At 32.8% G+C, this 21,901-nt stretch overlaps 1 protein-coding gene across 1 annotated transcript in view; it reads right to left on the reverse strand.

The window, feature by feature from the left end:
• Positions 1-21,901, reverse strand: part of LOC114329887 (ATP-binding cassette sub-family C member 4) — a 90,108-nt gene that overhangs the window by 20,448 nt on the left and 47,759 nt on the right. The window contains exons 10-12 of the mRNA XM_050655876.1: positions 11,607-11,744; positions 9,582-9,816; positions 1,906-2,291 (exon numbers count right to left, since the gene is read on the reverse strand). Of these exons, the coding sequence (XP_050511833.1) occupies positions 1,906-2,291; positions 9,582-9,816; positions 11,607-11,744 (759 nt within the window). The remainder of the gene's footprint in view (positions 1-1,905; positions 2,292-9,581; positions 9,817-11,606; positions 11,745-21,901) is intronic.

Raw genomic sequence — 21,901 nt, forward strand, 5'->3', positions numbered from 1 at the left:
ATGATAAATATCGTATACTGCAACTGATAATACAGGGTAAAATAGAGAGCAAACGCGGGCCCTGAAAAAAAAGAAGACACTCATGGCTTCAAAACTTGCGCCACTGGTTTGGACTATTATTGTTCTCACATTGTTCGCTAGATTTACAACTGTGATGATAAATAATTAATGATCAAGTTATTACAATGAAAATGAACACTTTAAATGAATATTTATCATAATATGATAAATCTTTTAAATCTTTAAATTATATATTATAACAGGGTGTTTCATTGGGAAACGGAAATACCCGTTCTAAATATACAAAATTGTTTGCCCTGCCGACTTTTATATCCGAGTTACAGGGTATTTTATCGATTTTGCTCATTTCTTTCCTAAGCCATAACTTTAGAACCACCTTGTATATTTTTTTAATATCTGGTACACGTATGTCTCATTCAAAACCCAAACGACCGACATATTAATCACAAGAAAAATCCAGCTCCGGATCAACAAAAAATTATAAAGTAATTGTGACCTTAAAACAACACCCTGTATATTGAAATTTTGAAAATCTGTTTGCATATTTGAAAAGAGCACAAAAAACTAAGTCTAATGGTTCGCTACGATTTTTCGGCCAGACAATTTTTTGACTTTCATTTTTAAATTATATTGAATTTTTTAAGAACTCAACGTTAAAAAGCAGGTATTATTAACTTTTAATTATAAATTATGAAAGTTATTGAATAAATACTCATTTTAAAATGAATCAATACTTATTTACCACATTGGAACGACCCAATTATTAATCACAAGAAAAATCCAGGTCCGGATTAACAAAAAACATAAAGTAATTGTGACCTTTAAACAACACCCTGTATATTGATATTTTCAAAATTTGTTTGCACATTTGAAAAGACCACCAAAATCCGAGTATATCGGTTCACTTTGATTTTTTGTGCAAAAAATTATTAACCTTAATTTTGAAATTAAATATATTCAAATTTTTAAGAACCCTGAAATTAATAAGCAGGTTTTTAAAGCACGTTTAATAATAAATCATTCAAGTTAATGAATAAATACTAATTTTAAAAATAATCAGTTATTATTTACTGCGTTAGAAGGACTCAGTTACTAATCACAAAAAATCCATGTCCGTATTAACAACAAAATACAAAGCAATTGTGACCTTGAAAAAAACACCCTGTATATTGAAATTTTTAAAATACGTTTGCACATCTGAAGGGAGCACGAAAGACTTAGTTTAATGTCATGCTTTAATTTTTTGTGGAGACAATTTAATGACATTACTTTTGAAATTATATCGAAATTTTTATTATGAGTTCCCAGAGTTCTTAAAAATTTGGACATAAGTTCAAAATTAAATTCATTAAATTGTCTGGCCAAAAAATTGAAGCGAACGATTAAACTTAGTTTTTTGTGCTCTTTTCATACCTATGTGCAAACGGATTTTCAAAATTTTAATATACAGGGTGTTGTTTCAAGGTTACAATTACTTTATATTGTTTTGTTAATCCGGACCTGGATTTTTGTTGTGATTTGTAAGTGGGTCGTTCGAATGTCGTAAATAAGTATCGATTTTTTAAGGTCACAATTACTTTATAATTTTTGGTTAATCCGGACCTGGATTTTTCTTGCGATTAGTATGTCAGTCGTTTGGGTTTTGGATGAGACACATGTGTACCAAATATCATAAAAATATACAGGGTGGTTCTAAAGTTATGGCCTAGGAAAGAAATTGACAAAATCGATAAAACACCCTGTAACTCGGTTATAAAAGTCGGTAGGGCAAAAAATGTAGTATACCTAGAACCGCCTCGGTGACCTCTATTCAAAAATAAAGTATTTCCGTTTCCCAATGAAACACCCTGATGCATTCTTAGAATAAACTTTATTAAGTCTCACCTGTGAAGAATCCAAAATTGCTTTCGGCAACAATTCATCGACAGCACCTATATCCTTAGAAAACCTATTAATAATTCTTCCTCCAGGATTGGTATCGAAAAATCTCATTGTAGCTCCAATTATATTATTGAAAAATGTGGAATGGAGCTTTTGGGAACTTAACATGGCTAGTTTATAAAAAAAGAAAGATCTGCTCATAGCAAGAACAAAAAGACTTCCTAACAGAACTGCATATATGTAAAGACAATTATTTGTTGTCAATTCAATAGACGGGATAATGAAGGTAGGTGTAGTAGAATTAGAAGATTCGGTGGAGTTCCTGAATTCCTCTACGTTGACCCAATAGCTCACCCAGTAGTCCACGCCACTGGCAGCTAGCTGTGTTCCTGCAAAATAATAAAGTGAATTATAGCTGAATTCTCAAGCATTAAGCACCAAAAAATATGACAAAAAAATTTTTTTAAGAAACGCTTTACATAAAATTAAAAATATTATAAAAAAAGTCAACTACATAAAAAGCAAAAAATAAAAAGATTCAAACTCAAAGGATTATTCAAAAAAAACTGTTAGACAGATTAAATATAAAAAAATCTCAGACATTCGTGAAAAAAATTGAAAAAATCTAACACATTAGTTAAAGAAAAGCATGGGGCGCGAAAAGTAAAAAAGTATCTACATATCCTCAAACCGTTTATTCGATGAAGCCCCACGCTTTTCTTTAACGAATGTGTGAGATTTTTGTATTTTTTTTTTTTTCGAATAATCCTTCGAATTTGAATTTTCATATTTTTTGCTTTTTAGCTGATTTTTTTATACTATTTTTAATTTTATGTAGTCACTCGTAACTAAAGAAACGCGTTTCTTAAAAAAAGTTTTTCATATTTTTTTATTTTTTAGTCTTACACTTTTCAAACATTAAAATATATCGTCATGTTTAAAAAAGGATGTATATGATAGACACATTTTGTGCATATATTTCAACATTTGATACATACATTGTACATTTTCTGTAATTTCTTCATACATTTCTTAAATCAAAATCTAAAATTAAAAACACGAATTTTTTTAATTTGACTTTTGGTTGAAGTTTTGTTTCGTATCATATTGAAATTTGACACGAATAAGCACCGATGTTTATGTAAACAAAGATATGAGCGTTCAAAATCGTCGCCGCTTAGGACGTTTATAATAGGTCTGGATCCCGCGTATGAAAAAAAAGTTGATTAATAGCAAGCTGAAAATTTGTTAATAGCTTAAGGGTGTCTAGTCGGACAAACTTTGATATATGGGAACACTGGAACAGGGGAAGTTTTAATTGTGGAACAGGTTAAACATTTGGAACGGTCAGACCACGAAAACGGCACAAGTATTTTGTCCGACAGAACAGACTTAAACTCTCCGAACAGAGATTAAACTCTCATGCAAAAATCAGACTCCTATTTATCACCAAATGGGTGTTTCAATGAGTGGAACATGTAGAATATGTTAAATGATAGGAATTATGACAGGTGATAAATATCAGTCTGATTTTTGCATGAGAGTTTAATCTCTGTTCGGAGAGTTTAAGTCTGTTCTGTCGGACAAAACAAATGTGCCGTTTTCGTGGTCTAACCGTTCCAAATTTTTAACCTGTTCCACAATTAAAACTGCCCCTGTTCCAGTGTTCCCATATATCAAAGTTTATCCGACTAGACACCCTTAAGCTATTAACAAATTTTCAGCTTGCTATTAATCAACTTTTTTTTCATACGCGGGATCCAGACCTATAAACATGTTGTACAAACAGTATAATATAACAGTAGTTATAAACATGAAGTCCAGGGCCCATCTGTTTTGAGATGGACGTTGAGAGGTGACTCAAATTTTTTTGCAGAAATTGCTTGAAAATAACTCAAATAATAATATTTGAGTTATCCTCCCTCTCAAAAAGGTCCGGAACATTGTTTAAATAATTAAAATGTCAAAAAATGAAGGTAAAATTCGATTTTTTTCTTCGTTTTTTGATTATAACTTTAAAAGTATTCATTTCCCATAAAAGATACACTAACATAAAAGTTGCATAATTAAATTTCCTACAATATAGAATTAGTTAAAAGTTGAAAGAATAGTCACCCTTGTTGCAAAATAGCAATAATTGCGAAAAAAAACCATACAAAAACAAGTATTTGCATTTTACGTTTTTCAACCATTTATGCTACACTTATAACCTTCATATTTCACCCAGAAAAACTTTATGATACAGTAAAACAATACTGTAAATTTCATTTAAGATCGGTTCAATAGATTTTGCAAAATAAATTTTGCAATCCAGCTTTCGCAAAAACAATTCATTTTTTCAAAATGTCACAGGACTGAAGATAAAGCAGATAGCAAGTTGAAATTTTTTTTGCATATAGAAGTGTACTGTACCTTTCATTTTCAATTTGCAAAATTAAAATCGATTAACTACCACGGCGTCAGGAATTTTTTTAAATAGACATTAATTATTGGTGCTACGCGCAGGACAGCGGTGTTCGATTCACATGAAGTTGATTTTCACCAAAATTTCTTCCAATCTTCATCTAATATATTATTTTCTTACTCTATATTTTGTTGTATTTTAATATTTTAATTCCACAAAAATCAAACTAATTTTATTATTGTTTGTGAAATATTGTTTAAACAATTGTATATGTTTAAAAATAATAAACTTTTATTCTCAAGTTAAAATACATGAACAAAAAAAGTTTTTGCTAAAAAAAGTGTTATTTCAAAGGATAGAGTATGTTTTTTTTATTTTGCAATAAACAAATTTATTTATTTATATCGAAATGTAATAAAAATTAAAATGTATCAATAATTATCAAAGGTCATTGGAATGCCCAATCAGAGCAAACTATCCGGTGTCCTGCGCGCAACACCAATAATTAATGTTTATTTAAAAAAATTCCTGACGCAATGGTGGTTAATCGATTTTAGTTTTGCAAATTGAAAATGAAAGGTACAGTACACTTCTATAAGCAAAAAAAAATTCAACTTGTTATCTGCTTTATTTTCAGTACTGTAACAGTTTGAAAAAATGAATTTTTTTTGCGAAAGATGGATTGCAAAATTTATTTTGCAAAATCTATTGAACCGATCTTAATGAAATTTACAGTATTGTTTAACTGTATCATATAGTTTTTCTGGGTGAAATTTGAAGGTCCTAAGTTTAGCATAAATGGTTGAAAAACGTAAAATGCGAATACTTGTTTTTGTATAGTTTTTTCCCAATTATTGCTATTTTCCAACAATGGTGACTATTTTTTAAATTTTAAACTAACTCTATATTGTAGGAAATTTAATGACACAACTTTTATGTCAATACAACTTTTCTCGGAAATGAATACTCTTAAAGTTATAATCAAAAAACGAAGAAAAAAATCGAATTTTTCCTTCATATTTTGACATTTTGATTATTTAAACAATGTTCCGGACCTTTTTGAGAGGGAGGATTACTCAAATATTATTATTTGAGTTATTTTCAAGCAATTTCTGTAAAAAAATTTGAGTCACCTCTCAACGTCCAAATGTACTAATATTTTTACAGATGCGCCCCTGGTCTAGTAGTCGGAATCGGCAAAAAATTTGAAACTTTATTGTTTATTTATGAAGCATAACGTAAACAATTAACGTAAAACGAGAAATTATGTATAGGTCATAAAATTAGCTGCACTCTGTAAAAGTTTTAAGTTTCTACATTGTAAAAAACAACAGAATTTAAGCATTTTCCATTAAAATCTTTTTTTTTATTTAAACAATTAATAAACATAAAAAAATGTTTTATTGACTATTCGTGTACTGTTCCCGTGAATGAATATGTCTGCAAATTTTCATTAATTTGCATTGGAGAAAAGGCAGTCAAATTAACGTCTAAAGATTTGACTCAAACGATTGAACTAAAGGAAAGCGTTTAAAAAAGAAGTCATTCAATTAGTAAGAGGTGCATGCAATACAGAAATAGAGATTTAAACATTTATCATTAAATGGTAGTTACAATAAGTGATAATAAAAAATTTCCCAGATGCTTCCAAAAGTGATTTGGGGGTTGGCTGTTCAGTCACCTCTCAAAACAATCTCATTTGTGCTTCTTTTATTTCTTTTCTGTGCAACGTACATACTGGAGAATTATATACATAGTATCTTACAGGCTGTTAAGAATATTAACCTCCCGAACATAAATGTTGCCATTTGTACAGACTCTCTAGCTTCCATTTTATGCATTCATTAATTATTTACATCATCCTCTTGTCCAAAATATTCATCAATGTTACCACCACCTTTCTACCTTAAACACTAAGATTACATTTATATGGATTGCGTCTCACATTGGTATACCTGGCAATGAACTCGCAGATCAGCATGCTAAAACGGCTTCAACAGATACCACGTCAACAACCCACATCCAAATTTGTAAAGATTTGAAAACAGAAGCATACAGATTCACATGGAGATTATTTCAAACCCACTGGAGCTCCTTAAATACATCTTTACGTGCAATCCAGCCCTCAGTATATAAGCCACTTTACACTGGCCCCACAGGACTCTCTAGACAAGACCTTAGAATTATAAGAAGAATCCGTATAGGCCACACCAAACTTACTCACGGCTTCCTGATGTCATCAGATATCCGGCCTATCTGTCTAACATGCCAGTGCCAACTTACCGTGAACCACATTATTACCGAATGTCATCAGTTCAGTGTAGTAAGACAACAGCTCAAACTCAAACCGTAGCTATGTGACATTCTAAGTGATACCAACCAGTTAGACAGAGTCACGATAGCATTGTATCATAAAATTTAATTTTTTTATGACATAACTTGTTAATGCTCTTTAATTATACCTCTTGTAATCTTGTTTGTAATCGTCCCGTGCGAGTGGCCATAGTTGCCGAGCACGTTAATGTAAATAAAAAGAAATAAAAAATTTCTTTTAAATATTTAACTAGAATATCTTCTTCTTCTTCTTCTTTGAGTACCATGTCCAAATAATTTTAGGCGTGGATAGTTTCCATGACAGTTTGCTGATATCATTCTCGATTTTGCGCGACATGTAACAATGCATCTGCTGATAAGCCAGCCCATTGATGAAGGTTTCTGAGTCATGAATATTCTTCCTACCAATTCATATTCTTCCCTCAATCTTTCCGTTGAATATTAACAGCAGTATCCAGTATCTGCTACCTCTCATTATATGCCCCAGAACCCCAGATATTCAAGTTTTCTCTTCTTTATCATCTTCGTCAAGTCACCTTCGCCTTGGCCGGTGACCGGTTCTATTTAAGACTTCTATGTTTGAAATGCGTTGAACTAGTGACATTTTGACCATTTTACGTAATGTTCATATCTCGAAGGTTTCTAATTTGTTCATCATATTAACCTTCATTATCCAGGTTTCACATCCACATAGTAATACAGGATAGGTAGGTATACATAACATTTTAGGAACTTGGTTTTTAGTTAGTTCAGCTGATAATTGCACAGTATAGATCTAAGTTTCATAAATGCTCCTCTTGGAATTTCTAACGAGTTTTAATTTGTGCATCAGGATTTAGTATTTATCCAACATCCTAGGTATTTAAAATGGTTAACTTTTATAATCGGCTCATTGTTGACAATTAGTTGCAGAGGGCCAACGTCTTGTTTACTAACCATAAGTAACTTTGTCTTTGATGTATATAAGTCCATTATTGTAGCATTCCCTAGTGATTCGATCTATAAGGAATTGATAATCTTCGATACTTTCAGCCATGACCTCTGTGTCATCTGCATATCTGATGTTGATAATAGTTTCTCCCCCAATTCGAACTCCACATTGCCCCTCCAAGGCTTCGTTAACACATTGCATGCTACGTTTTAATCGGGATAATAGTCTCAGGGGGCATTGATATTCACGGCAAGAAAGTAAGTCATACGTGTATTTCAAAAATGAGTGACGTGGCCCCTGGCAAAATATCTGTGTAGCTCATATATACAATGAGCGACGCGACAAGCAATATTATTTCCGAGTACACGTTAAACAAAGTTGGAGATAACACACTATCTTTATAAGACATCTCTTTGAATGCAAAGGACAACGCACACATCTTATGGAAAATATAATGTCACTCAAATTCAATAAAATTTATATGAATATATTCGTTTCAATTTAACGGTCAATTCTTATCATTGTGCCAACTCTTAATTTTCAATAATAAGAGCAGAAATTGATATAAATCAATCTGAAATCAAATGGGTAGGTACATAAGTAAGAGCGAGAAAAAATATTTTAAAATACCCATATTATGGGTACTTCATAAATCTTCTCGGGCTATTAAGCATCTTATTATAATAGTTTCACTAATCCGCTTAGGCCCAGCGGGGTTTAAGCTGTTTTGAATAGCACCCAGAGCAATAGTGATTATAACTGACACGTTTATAGACCCCAAAAATGCGATTTCGATAAACTTTAATTGCAATTTGCGCCGTAATTAATCATAATTAAGAGTTGGCGCAATGATAAGAATTGACCGTTAATTTAAAAAGAATCTATTCGTATAAATTTTATTGAATTTGAGTGACATTATATTTTCCATAAGATGTGTGCGTTGTCCTTTTGTCTGTTTCTTTGCCTTTATATCAGAATATAAGCTTCTTGGTTCTTGATGTTGTGTAATCTTGTGAAGTCTCAGATCTTTATCATTTAATCCAATCACTTCTAGGTACTCAAACGACCTGTCATGTTGGTTAAAGAAGAGGTAAATTAGTTTCTGTTCTTCCCATGACCTTTGAAGTAATGCTAGCATTGAGAAAGATTCCCTTGTTCCGAATCCTTCTCTGAAACCGAATTGTTTGTTTCCCATTGTTTCTTCGTATTTCTGCTTAATTCTATTAAGAATTATCTTAAGAAGCAGAAAAGGCATTCTCTACTTCCGCTTTTAGGGCCAATTTCTCATATCGAGTTCAACTCCAGTTTAACCTGAACTTCTAGTAAACGTCAGTTTAAAGTCAAAATCGTCTTTCTCAATTCACGTTCAACCGATTGCAGTTTAAACTTGAACGATGCTTGAACGGTGGAATTCGGTCGTTCAAAGATTTCAGGACTCAGTTCAGATGATTTCTTGGACTACGCATGCGTTGTATTAACACGAAACGCTGTCATAATATAAATATATCCTACTTTATTCTATTAAGCCTAACGATAAACGATAACATTATTTTTGTTTTTATAATATTTATTTATAATAATTAAAATGACTATTTGACTATAAATACTTCAGTTTAACTTTATTCAAAAACAGCATAAAAAGGTAGTTCAAAATGGCGACAGTTTTTTACCTTTTGCCATCTATTGGCATTTTTCGAAAGCTGTAAAACGAACGCTGACATGAACGTGCAATGAGAAATGCATTCCCAACAAAACGGTAGATCACCGGTGAACCTGGTTCAACTGAACCATAGATTACCGCAGGTATGAGAAATCGACCCTTAAAATACTACCATTATTCGTATACTTTGCGGTGTTAAGTGGTGGCCTCATATCCAGGAAGAGCTCCTTTATGTAATTAGTCCATTCTTCCTCTTTTAAGGCGGGAATTATTTAGATGATTAAATAAATTTAAATAGAATATAGAAAAAAGTAATTAGAAAGTTAAAAGTAAAAGTACATCTTTCTTACCTAAAAATAATATAACTAATATCAAAACAGCCAATACATTAGAACCTGCCAATATGTATTTTAACAGCAGTGAACCACCCACTTTTCCTTTTGAAGATTGTTCTTGAAGGTCTTTGACTTGAAACTCTAATTCTTTTTCAGCTGCCTCTGCTTCAAAGTCATTTTCATTTATTGATATATGTGTATCCGCAATACTCATTTCACTTATTCCACTTGACACTGAACTTTGTCGACTCTAAAAAAGTTTAAATGATTCCTCAATAAATTTTTTTTTAATTTCTTAAGACGATGGGTACGTATTTTCGGCTGCAATTCAAATGTCATTTTTTTTTCGAATCCTGAGAAAACTAGTAAGTATTTTTGAAAAATTTAAAGGCAGAATGAAAGATTACGTTATTGGCGAGGGCCGAAAGTCTCTGAGAACTTCTATAATGTTTATTTTAATAAGTTACAGTGGTGAAAAACTAAGAGAAAATTTAGTGTGATATTTAATTTAAAATATCTCATTCAATATAAACTTTTTATTTATTCTAAGGGACTTTCGGCCCTCGGTAATAATATAGTCTTTAATTCTGCGTTTAAATTTTTCAAAAATATTTATTGGTTTTTTCAGGATTCGAAAAAAATTAACACAATGTCCGTGGTAATATTTCCAAATCTATCTTTGTCATACAACGCACTCAGTCGAATAGAATATTGTCAGCATACTGTCAATCAGACAGTGACAATCAGTGACAATTTTAAATATTTGACATGGCATCGGGAATATTTTGAGTTGTTGATTAAATAATATTGATATATATAGTGTATTTGATAAATAATTGATTTAAGACGTGAACTTAATAAAAAGTTATTTATTGTGTATTATTTGTGGAATATATTATTAAAAAATCACTTTGACAGCTTTCCTCTTTTCTCGATTGAGTATTAGTTTTTGTTGTACATATAAATTATTACAATCACTGAATACATAGTTAGTGAAAAATTATCACATTTATTTACTGAATTAATAATGTGCAATTATAAAAATAACAGTTATCCAAGAACATTCAAAAGCCATCTCTTTAAATTAATGATAACATTTTCAAGTAGAATGACATTCTCGTAATGTTTACATATCCATACCAGTGTAAATTTTACTACACGTAATTTGCCGTATAAAGACAGAAAAAGTAGGGATACCCGTAAAATATTTGCGAATTATGTACCGATCGCCTTAAAGACAGGTTGCTGAATGTTTAAAGTGAAGCTTTTGTACCTGCGTTGTATTAATTTTTCTCTGTAGTAAAACTTCTAGAAAATCGACACGACACGTAATGTTGGAAGACTCAATTTACGCGATAGGGGGAGTCTGTTATAAGATGTAAATATTCCATTTAATTAGCGACACATAATAGTTGGAAGAGTCCATTTATTCGACCAGAGGAGTCTACATGTAAACATTTAATTTTGTAAATAACATATTAATATAATTCCTTGTGATTTTGAAAATGTCGAATGAATAATATTTATCACCTGTGAAAAATAATTACGGTAGTGATGAAAGTACCTACTAGAAAAATACGTGGTGAAAAATTCCATGGACTGGCCATATTAGAAATGAAGAACTTTTAAGAGATCGTGCACTTGTACACATTATTCAAAAACGGAAAATATCTTAGCTTGGACATATATTCAGACATGAGAGATATAACATCTTTCAATTAATAATGGAAGAAAAAATAGAAGGAAAATACGGTCCTGTCAGACGACAAAATAACATAGCTACGTAACGTCAACTAATGGACAGGACTAGACCTCCAAGGCTGGACAAGAAAAGCCCAAAATAGAGATAAAGCAGAAGTCATCGCCAAACTCTATTAGAGACTGTACTAAAGAAGAAGAATATCCAAATAGTGTCCTGTAGATTTTTTGTTAGAGAAGGAAGGTAATAGTTTACTCTAGTAATTAATTCTCTTAATAATTAGTATTTGTAATTGAACTTCAAATATAATGGTGCTAAAGTTGGTTCTGTAATAGACTTACACGTTGTGATAGTTGCCTGGGATATTTTGATCTATCTTGTTTTTTGTCTTCATTTTCAGATTCCGCAGTCAAGAGTTTTGCATAGACATTGTCGCTGTTTGCCAAAACGTTAAACGTTCCTTCGTGTTCTATACGTCCCTAAAAAATTACAATATATTAAATTTGTGTTAAAAAATGGGATCATCTTAAAAATTATGTAACCACTTATTCGTTACATAATGTTGTTAATTAGTAACCAAAAAGTTAACTTAGAATTAACAATATAATCATTAATTGCGATATGCATATCGCAATATCGTTTTATATGGTAAGCATCAACACATATGTTCCAATTTGAGAACGATTTTTGAAGTTATACTTCTTTAGGCGCGATTGAGATTGAGGGTGAATTTATTGTTGATCCGCACGCATGCGCACACCGACAGTATGGTATTGTATTAGTCGTTATACGGGCTCTGATTGGATGTTGAAATGATCTGTCAATAATAAATAATTGTTCAATATGGAGGTAAATAAATGTTGTATAATATATTAGTTTTATTGTTGTGAGGAGAGGAACAAAAAAGTTTTATAACTGTAGTGACTTTTAAATAGTTTTTAAAAGCAACAGTTACGTAATAATAATTGTTAAATGTATCAGTATCCTAATAAAAAATTCCATAGTTAGGTACCTATACCTATCTGAACCTACCAAAATACATAGTATCTATGATTAGTATGTAATACTTTTATTTACATAATTTGATTACCATAAAAAATTCTATCAATATTCACCTAATATATTGTTTTCTTACTCTATGTTTTGTTGTATTTTTTCAATTCTAAATCATTTCAATTCAAAACCAAAATAATTTGATTTACCTAATTCAAAATGTCAAAAGTTTAATCCGTTTAGTTAGTCGATCTTCCCAAATAATGACGCATTGCCTCCGTGGCGAAGCGTTCAAGGCGAATGAACCCCAATACCAACCGCACTGATAAAGCTGGTTCGAATCCCAATGGAAACTTTTATTTTTTTTATTTTTTTTATACATTTTATGATTGTAAGTATATTTATTATATAATTTTATTTTCAGAAAATACGTATATACTTAAAAAAATTCCGACAATTAATGTTCAGAAATCATTTGTGGCATTTTTAATGTGTTTCTGTGTGTTTTATTCTTGTATTATTTTAATTTTTGGCACTATTTTAATAAAAATGTTTGAGAAGTAGTAAGTATAAATTAGTTTAATATTTAAATAAAATACAAATAAAAAGTAGGTATATTAATTTCGTTTAAATCATATAATAGAATTATAACTTCTTACGTGCGTACAAAGTACACACACATTCTTTTTTTTTTAGTAGTAAGTAACGAAAAACTACATATATATAGACCAAGCTTAAAAGTAAAAAATGTTTTTTGAAGTTATACTTCTTTACCGGCGATAGAGGGTGAATTTTTATATGTTAAAACCTATCAGCCCGGCGCATGCGCATTATAACTTTGTTCTGATTGGATGTTCAAATGACATGTCAAAAATTATCCGGTATGGCAGCTGTAGGACAGCTGTGGTTTGGAGGTAAAGGTAAAGGTAAACAAATGTATAATATAATATATAGTCTGTTCGCTAAACTCAAACGCAACTTTCTAGATATTTTAGTCGGTAATTTTGCCAATTTTAGTAAAATTGGCAAAAAATAATTACTAAATAGTTAATAATCACTAAATAGTTAGTAATTTTGCCAATTTTTGCAAAATTGGCAAAAAACAAAAAAATTATCGACTAAAATATCTAGCCAGTTGCGTCTGAGTTTAGCGAACCGACTATATTAGTTTTATTGTTGTGAGGACAGAAACAAAAAAGTTTATAATATTGTAGTGACTTTTAAATAGTTTTTAAAAGCAACAGGTACGTAATAATTGTTAATGTATCATGGGTATAAACCTACCTATTTGATCTGCCAAAATACATAGTATGTAATACTTTTATTTATATAATTTGATTACCATCAAAATTTCTATCAATATTCACCTAATATATTGTTTTCTTACTCTATGTTTTGTTGTATTTTTTCAATTCTAAATCATTTCAATTCAAAATTAAAATAATTTGATCAATTTTCAAAATATCAAAATATCACAAGTTTAATCCGTTTAGTTAGTCGATCTTCGTAAATAATGACACATAGTGTCCGTGGCTAAGCGTTGAAGGCGAATTAATTCCAATACCAACCGCGCTTATCAGCGCTGGTTCGAGTCCCAATAGAAACTTTCTTTTTTGTTTTTTTTTAATACATTTTATGATTGTAAGTATATTTATTATATAATTGTATTTTCAGAAAATACGTATTTAGTTAAAAAAAATTTCGACAATTAATGTTCAGACATCATTTGTGACTTGTTTAATGTGTTTGTGTGTGTTTTATTCTTTTATTATTTTAATTTTTGGCACTGTTCTAATAAAAATGTTTGAGAAGTAGTAAGTATAAATTAGTTTAATATTTAAACAAAATATAAATAAAAAGTATATTAATTTCGTTTAAATCATATAATAGAAGTATAACTTCTTACGTGCGTACAAAGTACACACACATTCTTTTTTTTTTAATTTTTTGTCTTGAGTTGAATAAGGCATTATAGTGTCTAATTGAATTTTGTTCTGAAGCTATTTCCTTGTGCCGTCTTACAATGTATTATTTTTGCAAGGAATTAAGTTACAATTTTAATTAAAAAATACGTTTTTTTTTTCGTTTCGATTTGTACTTCTGAAATCGTTCTGATTTGTGGCTATTTTCTGGAAAAGTAGTAAATAGTAATTTAATGTGTTGAGTTAATTAGCAAATATCATGATAATTATGTCAGCATTTCTATATACTTGAGCTGCAGTATCGAAAAACTGAAAAAGTCATGGAAAGAATGGAAACTAGAAAGAGAAATGAGGCGATAATAAAAAAACAAAACAACAAACCGTGTTGAAATAAGGAAAGGCAAAAAAATGTGTATAAAACTGAAATAAGGAAAGGCTGGAGACAACTAAAACAACAGGTGTTAGCGGATACGGTATTCGTATATAACTGAAATGCAGAATGCCCGGAAAAAACGGATATAAAATGATCGGACGATGAAGACTTTATGCCGCACAAAGATCAAGAAGTCGACACTAAAATGAGATGGTGCGATCTTACGAACTCATTCGCTGCCGACCAAAAACAAAGGTATTTACCTAGAACTGGTTTAAATAGCTTTTTATCAACCAACAGAAGCAGAGAAATCACGCACTGACAGCGGATGAGTTAGCAAAGTAGAGGTCTAATGTGCAATCTGTTTGGTGAGGTGACGCAGGTGAGTCATGGTGAGCAAAAACTGCTAGTGACTGGATTACCGAAAATTGAAACGCAGTTTGTGCCTACTGTTCTTAGGTGACGTGATTCTTTCCTGCAGAGTTCATGGATCTTACCTCCACACACAGATCGGGAAAACTGCGTCACGTCACGCTGCACGGGAACTTGCGGTGTTAGTATCATTTCTGTGTTCCACACAAAAACACTGTGACTCACACTGCGTCACCTCACGAAGCTTCGTGTCAACTTGCGGTGGCTGGGCTTACCGTCTATATATAGGCTAGTCCATCAAACGACCGGATCACAGTATAAAGTAGGACAGTAGAACTACTTTCCAAAAAATTGGAAGTAAAATCTTTCAACGCGCATGGCGACCGCGCAAGGTTCCCAGTAGCTAGACCACCACTCTTGCATTGCTAGTCGCGCAGAAACGTACGGGTTTTAACAGGGAAAACCAGTGTATATTGTATTATGATTCAGTGTTCCACAATTTCGTTTAAACGAAAGGTTCAGGGTTTCGTTTAGGTGAACGGCCGTATCTCAACGGCATAATCACTGGCCTCATACGCCAGAGCACGCGGGTTCGAGCCCTGCCAACAACAATCAATTTTTCATTTTTAAAAATGATACGAGCCGTCTCACCGTGCCTCGGAGAGCACGTTAAGCCGTCGGTCCTCCTGGGCTAGTGTACATCGACACTAGTTAATTGAAACAGGGTTAAAGATATAAATGGCGCCGGAACAATCCGAAAGGATCTCCCCGGCAAAAATGCCATACGATATTATTATTATTTATCGTTTATAATCTAATCATCATACTAACAGTCACTTTCATCTTCATCTTCGATTTCTATTTCAGAAAAATTTCCAACGAACACAAACGTAATTGCCGTATATCCTATTTACTTTTATTTTAGATTTTCGTTATATTTCACATCTTCAATTTTGATTTTTTTGGCTCTAGGTTATTTAGTTACCGATTCCATTATTCATCTTTCTGTTCTCTTCTGAGGTTGTATGTCTGCTATTGAATAGGATTTGACTAAATTTATCAGCACTTACTACTCATGATCACCATCATTTTGCTGGATGCCCTTGATGTTGTCCAACCACCTTATCCTCGATTGAGGACGTCCTCGATTACGATAAGCATCTTGTCTAGGTCTCCATTCAAAAACTTTCTTGGTCTATTACTAATTCATCTATCCCTACTATTAATTCATCTTAAGGGTGGTTGATCCGTCTGTGTGATTTGATCAATTTGCAGATTTTCTAGATGGTATTTCGTTTGCCGAGTTTAAGTAATGATTCTCTGATAGAATCCTACCAAATATATTATATATTTCCTATTATATATTTATAGTAATCCACTGTTTTGGTGACCTTGAGTTTAACTATGTACCTTGCTCATAACCATAACCATAACCATAACGCGTATATTAGGGTGGAACGAAAAAAATGATTTTATAATTTCAATGTGTAATAGTGATAGAAAGTTGCCTATAGCTATTGTGAAGCCACAAATAAAATATTTTTCCAAACAAAATATTTTTAGAGGTGCCGCAAAAGGGTTGAAAGTTAGAATTTTTAGTTAAATTTTGCGAATTTTGATGATTTTGGTTTGGTAAAAAATAGCTATTGTAATGTATTAATTCCTATTTTAAATGATAAATACACACTCTAAAACTACTCTTTCAAGATAATTTTAGTTTTAACTTACAACAATCCAATATTTATTTTTACTAAAACTGGCAAAGTTTGAACTTGAATTCCACATTTAAAGAAATATTTAATAGAAAATATTTATTTCATTCCTTAATACAATTTAACATTCTGACTATATCATAAGAGCACATTTCAATAGTAGAGGAACCTGGATCAACCTTGCTAGGGTATAATATAACTTCTGCCTCCGGAACAGGTGAAGCTATAAAAGATAATGGAGCATTTTCAAGAGGACAATCTTTTGAACATTTCCAATATAACAGCTGTCGGATTTGATGGAACTGCCACTTACACCGGTATTAACAATGGTGTAATTGCTTTTATAGAAAAAAAACCTAAATAAGCCGCTGAAGTGGCCGATTTGTTTGTTCTATACCAATGAATAATTGCCTTTGAATCATTTGTTTTGCACATGCATTGGATGGAAAAACTAAAGACTTTAATAAATTTGGAGGGCTTTTAGACAAAGAACTTGAAATCTGTAACCAGCTTCATGTGGTTAATTTCGTTCCCATATAAAACAACCTCAATACTCTAGAGATTACGGATGATCTAAGCACAAATAAAAAATATTTACTTGAAATGTGCAAAGCAATCTCCAGTGGTGTATGTCCTTCTGACCTTTCTTTAAAAACCCATGGGAAATTAGCTCATTCACGATGGCTTACTTTGGCCAATCGCCTTCTTCGGTTATATGTTGCAACAGAGAATCCTTCAAATAATCTGAAAACTGTAACTATGTATGTGATGAAGGTGTATGTCCCAGTCTGGTTTCATATCAAACTGAAACCATTTTGTGTAAATGGATCAAAACATCTATGAAGACTCATCAACTTTTCACGTTATCTTTGTAACGAACATCTCCAAATAATTTGATCCAGTAATTTAAAGGAATGTGATAAGAGAAAACATATAAGGGAGCTAGATCTGCAGCGACTTTTGAAGCCAAGATCGGAACTCATAAATGTTGTAAGGAAATTTGTTGTCCCGAAGCTTAACTTTAATGCCAATGACTTACATTGATATAGATATAATTAACTGGACGGAAGAATAAAATGACTTAGCCTCCTATGACAAAACATAGAACTGACGAGGACTTAAAAAATATATAAGTGAAGCAAGAGACCATAGTTGTCAGGTACAGTGTGTGGATTTTCCGTATATTCCCTGTCATACACAGGCAGTGAAAAGGGCTATAAAGCTCGTGACTGTGTCATCTATTAGTGTCTGTGGTCTTGAAGCAAAAATGGCTTTGTTAGGGCAAATATTTCTTCCCAAAAGATCATGCCCAAGTTTGAGACAAAAAACCATTTTGTTTAAGTATCAAGATGAATATTGTAACTAAAGAAATCTGATAGCAATGTGTGTATATATAGCAATGATAGCAATGTTAACTGTTATTAGAAACAATATTTGACTAAGAAATGTTAGCTACGTCATCAGGTTAAATATATAAAATATTTGAAATTTTCTGTATTTTTGGTTAAAAACCTATCTTTTCAAAGCTCTTGCGGCACCTCAAGATGTAAACCTAGAACAAAAATATTTTGTAGTTTTATTATAGACATGATAAGACAACTTTCGAGTGCTATTAGAAAGTTCCATGAAAGAAAAAAAAATTTTCCTATCCTTTCGTTCCACCCTAGCGTATATTCACATTGAGTAAAACTCTTTTCAATTACTTATATTTCTGCAACCATTTGTCATGTGTTATTTAAGCCTTGCGTAAATATTTTAGTTCCTGTAGTCATTACCTACTTAACCATCTTAAACGAATTTTTCGAAATGTTATAATATAAGGATATAATTTGGTAAAAAATCAGAACAAAATAGTTTCCAATGTTTTATTTAAAAAAATAATTTTCGATTTAAGGTTGATTCAGACCAACAGTCACGGTACGATCAGACCACAGTAAAATCACGATCGAGTCAAGTAGTTCAAGGCCTCGATTTTTGACCCTTCGCTTCGTTATCGAACGTATTCGCTTCGAAGGGTCAAAAATCGAGGCCCAGGGCGCATCTGTTTTGAGATTACCGTTGAGAGGTGACTCATATTTTTTTACAGAAATTGCTTGTAATTAACTCATATAATAATAATTGAGTTATCCTCCCACTCAGAAAGGTTCGGAACATTGTTTAAATAATCGAAATGTCAAAAAATGAAGCCATTGCTTTACGTTTGTTGTTTTTAGAAAACATTTTTAAAATTTCAGTGCGCACTTAGATCTTTTAGCTCGACTAAAATATCACGAGCCAGATAAAATCCGCCTAAAATGTAAAGCACGCACCACACTCTCGCGAAGTTACTTCGGGAAAGTTGACCGAGGTCCAAAGTACCGTCACCACACTCGTTCAACTTCGCGAGAAACACATTCACGCGAGTCGATATCGACTTCGGTTCCTTTGACTTGATCGCAAAAACCGCCACCGAATGGAAGTAGACCGAGGCGTAGCGAAGTCGCATGAGGTGCCTGTCTACACTCTCGTACTCGCTAAACTTCGATCGACTTCGCGAGTAATATCATCATCATCATGGCTTATTCACTCCTGGCGGAGTGTTCGCCGCCCTTTTGGGCTCTCTGATTCATTTGTTGCGGAGAATCAGTCCGCTGTTGTCTTTTATTATTGTAGCAGCGTGTGTGACTTGGCCCTGTCTACAATTTTCCTCCATTCTATCCGATCCTTACAACGCTCCTTCAAACTGTAGATTCTCAGCTTCTTTATATCTCCTAGGACTTGATCTCTCCATCTTGTTTTGGGTCTTCCCCTTGGTCTCCCTATTGTTGGTCTCCAGCCAGTTATTCGCTTTAGCGTAGAGTCTGGGTTAGCTCTTTCTGTGTGTTCGAGCCACCTGAGCCTTTGCGCCTTCACGAACTTGATTATGTCTTCATCCTGGATGACTTTTTTAATTTCTTCATTTGTTAATCTTCTAAATTCGCCTACACTTATCCTCACCGGTCCCATTATTCGTCGAATTATCTTTCTCTCTAAGATTTCTAACCTCATTTCATCTTTTTGTGATAGGCAAATCGTCTCTGCACCATAGGTGATCACTGGCCTGATTGCAGTCTTGTAAATTTTTAATTTGGTTTTCTTACTTATGTGTTTTTCTTTCAAGAATTTTTGGTAGTTCCAGACGGTTTTATTACCCAGTAGGATGCGTTCATTTATTTCATCCGCTCTATCATTTCTGCCATTCACCATCACTCCCAAGTATTTGAAACGGTGTACTCTTTCAAATGTATATGCACCAAGCTTAATTTCTTTCTCGATGTTCGTATTCTCTCTTGAGCACTTGAGGTATTTCGTTTTGCTTTGGTTTATTACTAGCGCTTTCTTCTTTGCTTCTTTATCTAGTATTAATATTATATTCTGCATGGTTTTTAAATCTCTAGTAACCAGTGCAATATCGTCTGCATACACTATCAGTTGGGCTGAAGATTCGACAATAGTTCCCCTAATTTTGGCTGCTCTTACAGCACCCTCTATGGCAATGTTAAATAATGTTGTTGACAGGGAGTCTCCCTGTCTGACACCTACCTCCATTTGTACTTCATCTGACGGGCCTTCCCTTGTTAAGATTCGTGCCTTGGATTCCTTCATCGTCATTTTCGTGAGACTTATTAGTTTTTCTTGAATGCCTAGTTGGTTCATATCATTAATTAGCTCCTCCCTGATTACACTGTCAAAGGCTTGCTTGTAGTCAATAAACAATATATGGAGATCTATTCCGTGCTCGTAACTTTTTTCGACAATTTGCGTTACAATGTGTATTGCGTCTATTCTTGACTTACCTTCTCTGAATCCATGTTAGTATTCACCTATTTTTGTTCTCGTTTCTTTTTCTATTCTTTGTCTGATCAAATTAGTTAATATTTTGTACATTGTATTTAATAGCGTGATTCCCCTGTAGTTAGTGCATTTCGTCTTGTCGCCTTTTTAGGGATTCGTGTTATCAGACCGCAATTCCAGTCGTTCGGCATGCGTTCTTCTTCCCATATTTGTTCTATCAGCTTGTGGATTCTGTGGGCTGGTTCCTCTCCCCCTTTATTGAAGAACTCATTTATAATGTCATCTGGTCCTGCTGCTTTCCTTGTCTTTAATCTGTTTATGGTCGCCAATACTTTGTTGTATGAGGGAGGCTCTGATTGTTCTTCATTCCTATTTTCTGTTTATTCTTCATTTTCTGTTCTTTTATATGTTTATATAGTCTTGCATTATCGTTACTATTAGCTTCGAGTTCCAGCAGTAAGTCTTCAATCCATTTCTTCTTTTTAGTTCTGCAACATTTGTCTGATTCTTTTTCCTTCTCTTTATAGTGTAGGAGATCTTCTTGTTTCCCTGTGGCCAACCACCTGTGTCTTGCTTTGTCCTTTACTAGCTTGCTCGCATTCTTCATCGTACCAATATTTTCTTTTATTGTCTTCCATTAGTCCTATCGTCTCCTCTGCTGTTGTTAAAATACTACCTTTTATGTCTTCCCATGTTTCATCTATGTCCGATTGTTTTAGGACTAGTAGTTTGTCTTCCAACTTAGTGCAGAATTTTCTGTTTGCATTATCTGTATTTAGTTTTGACCGATTCCACCTCTTTCTTTTCTTTCTGTCGTTTTTGTCTTTAAGAATCTTCAATTTCATATTCGCGAGTAGTATAGTGAGCGTTTTAAACGCTCACTATATGTATAACGTTATACTACTCGCAATATCGATCGAAGTTTAGCGAATACGAGAGTGTAGACAGGCACCTCATGCGACTTCGCTGCGCCTCGGCCTACTGCTATTCGGTGGCGGTTTTTGCAATCAAGTCAAAGGAACCGAAGTCGATATCGCCCCGCATGAATGTGTTACTCGCGAAGTTGAACGACTGTGTAGTGACGGGTACTTCGGACTTCGGTTAAATTTCCCGAAGTAACTGCGCGAGACTGTGGTGTGGCTTTAGATTTTACTCCACTAACATGCGAATTTGATACGTCGAGCCAGACATGCAAATATGTTTCATTGTTTGGTATGTTGGTTAGTAGGCCAATCAAGTTAGGTTTTTACTAGACATAACGGAAAAGACGAGGTTTGACAGTTGAAATGTGTAGTATGAGATATTACAAAAAGACTACCATCTTTGGATTCATCAATTTTTTAGTGGAACATTTTTTAAATAAACATTCAAAACGTCAAACTTAGTTTTTTACTCATAACTTAAAAACTTGTTTATTTAGAAATTTGACGTCTACAGGTAACTTTCTCATA

This window comes from Diabrotica virgifera, chromosome 7 (genome assembly GCF_917563875.1).
Source record: "Diabrotica virgifera virgifera chromosome 7, PGI_DIABVI_V3a".
NCBI lineage: Eukaryota > Metazoa > Arthropoda > Insecta > Coleoptera > Chrysomelidae > Diabrotica > Diabrotica virgifera.